Genomic DNA, 5,723 nt, shown 5'->3' on the forward strand with positions numbered 1-5,723 from the left:
AGACCGTGCCACCACCACCTGGTTTAAATTTATTTTTCAATTGACATTTTTGCCTGCATGTATGTCTGAGCAAGGGTGCCAGATCACAGACAGTTGTGAACTGCCATGTGGGTGCTGGAAATTGAGCCCAGGTCCTCTGGAAGATCAGTGGTGATCATAACCACTGGGCCATCTCTCCAGCCCCTAGAAAAGCCTTTCAGTATATTACGAATACTACAAAAAATGTCCCAGCACTCAGGAAATGGAGGCAGGACAATCAGGAGTTCAGGGTCATTCTTGAATACACAACAAGTTTGAAGCCAGTCTGGGCCTTAAGACTCTGTCTCAGTGGGTAAAGGTACTTGCCACCAAGCTTGGCAACCCGAGTTGGATCTTCAAGACCCACATAGTGGAAGGAGAGAACCGATTCCCATAAATTGTCCTTTGACCCCCATACTAGACTGTGCAGACACATAATAAATAAATAGTGTTAAAAAAAACCAAGATAATGTTAAAGATCTAGGGATATTCCTCAGTGTGGGCCACTTGCCTAGCAGTGTGAGACCCTAAGTTAAACCCCAGCCTGATGAGACCTGGCTGTGGTGGCACACGCCTGCCATCACTGTGTCTAAAGGCTGAGGCACAAGGGTAGCCGGTGAGTTTGAAGCTAGCCTGGGCTACAAAGTGACACCCTGCCTTAGAGAGAAGAAAGAAACAGTACTGCTAGACGTAGTGGCAGACACTTGTGAGCCCAGCACTCGGAGAAGGAGGCAGGACTGTAAGTTTTATGCTAGCCATGACTGGATGACAGAGTGAGACCATGCCCCAGACTTCCACTACCCCTGCCACCCAAGTCAAAAGCTAAAGGAGAGGCACAGTTGGCCCTCCCAATAGTACTTCCTAAGTAGCTGAGGCAGAGCTGCCCCATGGCCACACCAGCCACCAGCAGCTCAGAGCCTCCCAGTTGCAGAGAGGGCCCACCACCTGGGTAGCACTCCTTTGTGCATAGCCTTGGGTTTGCACCCTATTTGGGTATGCTCCTCTCCCAGTCTCTGAACAGGGTGACACTATTCTTTATGCCAGAGCTGGGTTGAAATGAAAGTAAACCAAACCAAGCCAAGCCAAGCCAAGCCAAACCAAAAAAGCCAGAGCCAGCATTCTATCAGTAGGAATGGATTTTAATGATTCTAAAATTAAAATGGGTTTGTACAAAGTAACACTGCCTGCAGCCCCAGGAATCTCTCCAACACTATCTCTTTGGCCAGTTGTGCCGGAAGCCTCTGCGGAGATAGATGAGAACAGGGTTACTTCCTCGGGTTTAGGTGCTGTGCAGATCTGAGTAATACACCGCAAAGGAGGGCCGTGCAGGAGAGCAGCAGGAGCCTACGCTTGGGCGCTGAGCTGTGTGGGTGCTGTGGCAGCAGGTCTGTCCTGCTTCACGTGTGGGAACCTGAGCTCAAGGTCATGCTATGAAAACACCAGTGAGACCCACTTGCTGATTTCTCTCACCCCTAAGAAACACGGTGTGGAAAAAAATTCCCACCCATGTGCTGAAGTGAGGGCACCCAGTGAGAAACTACAGTCTAAGAAAGGAAAATGGGAGAATGCTGGAAACTGAGGTCTGGGATGCAGGACATCATGTCATGGGAGAGTGACGCTGGCACGACGCAGGTCATGTGTGTTCCTGCTTTCTGGGTGACAGCGCAGTCTCGCTTCTGCACTGCTGGAAACCCTGGTGCTGCACTCTCCTGCTGTTCTCCCAGCTACAGTGGGGCTGACTGTCACCTACCTGTCTGACTTCCCAGCCAGAAACGACATGCTTTTGTTCCCCATCGACTGTTTATATTTCTTGGCTGTAACACATTTCTGAAAGAGAAGAGTTATGTACTCTTACACCGACCTCGGCCACCAGCCCTGGGGAAGACACCTGAGCATGGTCAGTCAGTTCTCACCCCAGCATGTGGTTGGCAGGCTGAGCTGACAGGGACAGGAGGGCTCTGCACAGTCCTGCCCACTACTTACTAAACCTCAAATTCATCCTGGTTAGCACAGACCTGATGTAGCCAGCAGTTACCCACACAAGCCCCTTCACTGTAGGGCATCACCTCGGGGACCCGGTGGCAGATGGAAGGACTCCATTTCAACAAAGGGCAAAACATACTATCCCCACCCGCACCAAAAAGGTGACCTGCACTATAGTGTTCATTGTGTTTTTAAAATGCTGACACAGGAGCCAGCAGGACGGCTCAGCCACACAAGGCCAGTGACTTGAGAGCTTCGGAGCCCACGGTGGAAGGCCAGACAAGCCAACGCTACCCTGACCTTGGCGCACTTGTCACGTTCACAATAAAACAGTGACTGTGGGACCCCTGACAGCACTGTCTAGGAGGGAAGGAGTCTCGGCTTGCCACTGCGGTCCAGGAGGACAAGAGCACCGCAGGCAGCAGGTTCCATCTGAAGCCTTACCTTGCCAGAAGGTGCCGGCTTATTTGGGTCAAACTGGGAGGAGGGCTTGGATTTGCTGTCCCCTGCAAAAGCGATCACGGCAGTGAGCGAACACAGGCTGACAAGCCAGAGCTCTGGGCTCCAGGAAGCACCTTTTCCCCCTGCTCCAGAGACTATGCCACCCACAGGTCTGTTCCCAGGCTAGCAGGGGCAGGGATCAGCATCACTATGATCCAGGACAATGTGGACTGAGGCAACACTCCTGACAGCGTGCAGTGTGTGACTGTCCAGTCTGCTCTCTCACTTTTCCAAGCTCTAGAGGCTGCTACAAAATCATGAGTGCCACACGCACATCCTTCACATGACAGGGACCTCAACCTAGATCCTATGGATGTGGGAGGGGAACCTAAATAAGGGTCACAATGGAGGACCCCCTGCTGAGCCACGGACAATGGCTACTAGATCTGCTTCAAGGAGAGCAGGCAGTTTCTCTCTCCTGTGTCCTGGGCGGGGCTCACTCTGAGGGAAGCTGTACTCCCTGCACCTCAAATGGCCGTGCGTCTCCTTAGTGTTCTCTCTGTCCTTACCAGCAAAGGCCCTGAAGTCTGACTGGTTGTAGTCGTAAGGTGTGAAATCCTTTCCTGGGGGGTCTGGATCCTTGGGTTTCTTGGAGCTTTTCAACCGTTTCTTCTCCTGCTTTTGTTCTGTGGTCCTTAGGTCACTTGTGGCTCTCTCTCTCTTCTTAGTGGCATTTTCTAGCTGCAAGGTGAACAAGCAAGGAGGGCTGTATGAGAATGTGTGAGCAGAGATCTTGTACTTAGACTGCATCACTGGGAGGTCCAGCCCAGTCTAAATGTGAGATTTACTTAGACATACAGCCTGCAGACAATTCCATACAACCTCGAGTACTTCTGGACAGCACGGAAGCTTCCACTTGTGGTCAGCACGAAGAAAGTTATGGAAAGTAGGCATTTCAGATATCAGGTATCAGACTGGGATGTGCGATGCTCAACCTGTATGAGCTGGGAACTCAAGCTCCTTCAACAGCAGGGAAGAGAGCTGAGGCTGGAATTTAGGGACAAGTTCCTAATTGACAATGCTATCAGGTCAACTAAGGCAAGAGTTTAAAAATGGAATTAAGAATGGATTAAAGGCGTGGTGGCACACACCTTTGATACCTTTAATCCCAGCACTCGGGAGGCAGAGGCAGGTGGATCTCTGTGAGTTTGAGACCAGCCTGGGCTACAGAGCCAGTTTCAGGACAGGCTCCAAAGCTACAAAAAACCAAAAACCAACCAAACAAAAAAAGAATGGAATTCTAGAATGGTCTGAGTGTGGTAAGAATAAAGAGGTCTCATGAGGCGTGGAGGTACACACCTTTGATTCCAGCACTCCAGAGGCTGGTGGATCTCTGAGTTCAAGACCAGCCTGGTCTACAGATGAATACCAGGACAGCCAGGGTTACACAGGGAAACCCTGTCTTGGGGATGATGGGGGATAGGGGATAATGACACCCACCCAATCCCTCCCACTTAGAAATGAATAAAAAAGAGGCTTCTTTAGGGTAGACTGGGGCACAGCAATGTCCTCTGCCAGGCCATAGCCCAGTGCTAAGAGGGTTTACCAAAGACACAAAGAAATCTTAAGAAAATTCAAGGCTGGGCGGTGGTGATGAACGCCTTTAATCCCAGCACTTGGGAGGCAGAGGCAGGCGGATCTCTGTGAGTTTGAGGCCAGCCTGGTCTACAAGAGCTAGTTCCACGACAGGAACCAAAAAGCTACGGAGAAACCCTGTCTCAAAAATCCAAAAAAGAAAGAAAATTCAAGATTCAAATATCACTTAATTTGAGAAGAGAGTGGGCGCCGACTGATAAGACCAAGTCAGCTGCAAAAGAGATTATTCAAGCTCGGATGTAGAGTGAGCCCTCTGACAGTGTCCAGGAAAACCCCCAAACATGACTACATCTGAAAAGGGGAAAAGGTAGCACTTACTGCGGCCTGTTGCCGCACCGGGATGGCCTGTTCCAGCGCAGCAGCCTCAGACTCCTCCTTTGCCTGTTTCCGGGCAGCTGTGAGAAAGAACCACGTGTGGACTTCTTGCCATTTGTCCACCCAACCTGGGCACAAGGGTCAGCGCTGCTGTCCACTGGGCTCAGCTCAGTGCTCTCTGGCCTCAACTGCAGACTCTAACAATAGGCCGCCCTGCTTGTGCCTCTCAGGAGGCAGGTCAAGCACCTAGCAGCTTCCCTGACTCGGTGTCAACGGCTAGGTGTCAGGCCTCATTTTAAAGATGGACTTCTCTCACAGCCTTAACCCCACCTTGCTAGCTGTTCAGAACCAATTCTGCCACCTCTATCTTCCTTTCCCATGCCTCACCCAACTTACCAGAAAGCCCTGGCTCTAAGAAAGGATGAGTTCAGGCTCTGACATCAAATCTGTCACCTGCTCCTGTTGTGCTTCTTAACTAGGCTCAGGCTTTCTGTCCCTCTTCCTTGTATCTGCTGGATCTCTCAGCTCAGAGCCCTGCCAAGTCACTCTAGGGACCTGCCAGCCAGTCCTCACGGAGCCCTGCCTACTTGCCCGTCTCTTCCCGGGGGTACTCTGGCTTTGGGCATGCCAGCCGGCTACCACACGGGAGCTCGGACTGTTTCAGTCTCAGTCCACATTCCCCTGGATCCGTGCCGGTCTCTCTCACGTCAGGACACCTAGGCTGCCTTTTCTCACCAGCATCAGAGTCGCATTCTTTGCCTCTTTCCTCTCTACACACAGCACCCTGCTTTACAGGCACAGACCACGCGGGCAGTGACTGGGCGCCATCCCCGGTAGAAGCTAAACTGCACGAGGCTGGGGCTGGGCCTGTTCTGCCCACTGCCCTGTCTGTCAGTGTTCCCTACTAGATACCGTCATTCAACGTCCTCAATCAGACTGAGGCTAGGGCTGTCCCTTCGAAGACTTTAGAAGAATTTAGAGAGCCGCTGCATCTGGGGTGGACATTAGAGTGAACAGCTGTTTTCTAGAAGGACATGGACCTTGAAGATCACTGTAGTAGAGAGCACAGAATCGTTGTGGAAAACAGTGATTGTTTTCTGAGGGGGCGTTGCAGCCTTTGCATGAGTTTGGTTACAAGACAACTCGGGCACACCTCAGGCACTTGGATTATCAAGTATTGCAAATGACACACAATAAAGGACTAAAGTCACGAGGGTATGTGATACTTTCCTTTAGAAGAGACATATAGATTAGATTAGGGACTTTGGTATGAGGAAATACTTCATTTAAGAAACAACTTTGCAGCCGGG

At 51.0% G+C, this 5,723-nt stretch overlaps 1 protein-coding gene across 1 annotated transcript in view; it reads right to left on the reverse strand.

Moving 5' to 3' along the window:
• Positions 1–433: 433 nt before the first annotated feature.
• Exosc10 (exosome component 10) overlaps positions 434–5,723 on the reverse strand; it is a 23,120-nt gene continuing 17,830 nt past the window's right edge. Inside the window, exons 21-25 of the mRNA XM_005353718.2 lie at positions 4,417–4,493; positions 3,012–3,183; positions 2,446–2,507; positions 1,769–1,845; positions 434–1,259 (exon numbers count right to left, since the gene is read on the reverse strand). Coding sequence (XP_005353775.1) covers positions 1,229–1,259; positions 1,769–1,845; positions 2,446–2,507; positions 3,012–3,183; positions 4,417–4,493 — 419 coding nt within the window. The 3' untranslated portion in view covers positions 434–1,228. The remainder of the gene's footprint in view (positions 1,260–1,768; positions 1,846–2,445; positions 2,508–3,011; positions 3,184–4,416; positions 4,494–5,723) is intronic.

This window comes from Microtus ochrogaster, chromosome 10 (genome assembly GCF_000317375.1).
Source record: "Microtus ochrogaster isolate Prairie Vole_2 chromosome 10, MicOch1.0, whole genome shotgun sequence".
In the NCBI taxonomy this organism is placed as follows: domain Eukaryota; kingdom Metazoa; phylum Chordata; class Mammalia; order Rodentia; family Cricetidae; genus Microtus; species Microtus ochrogaster.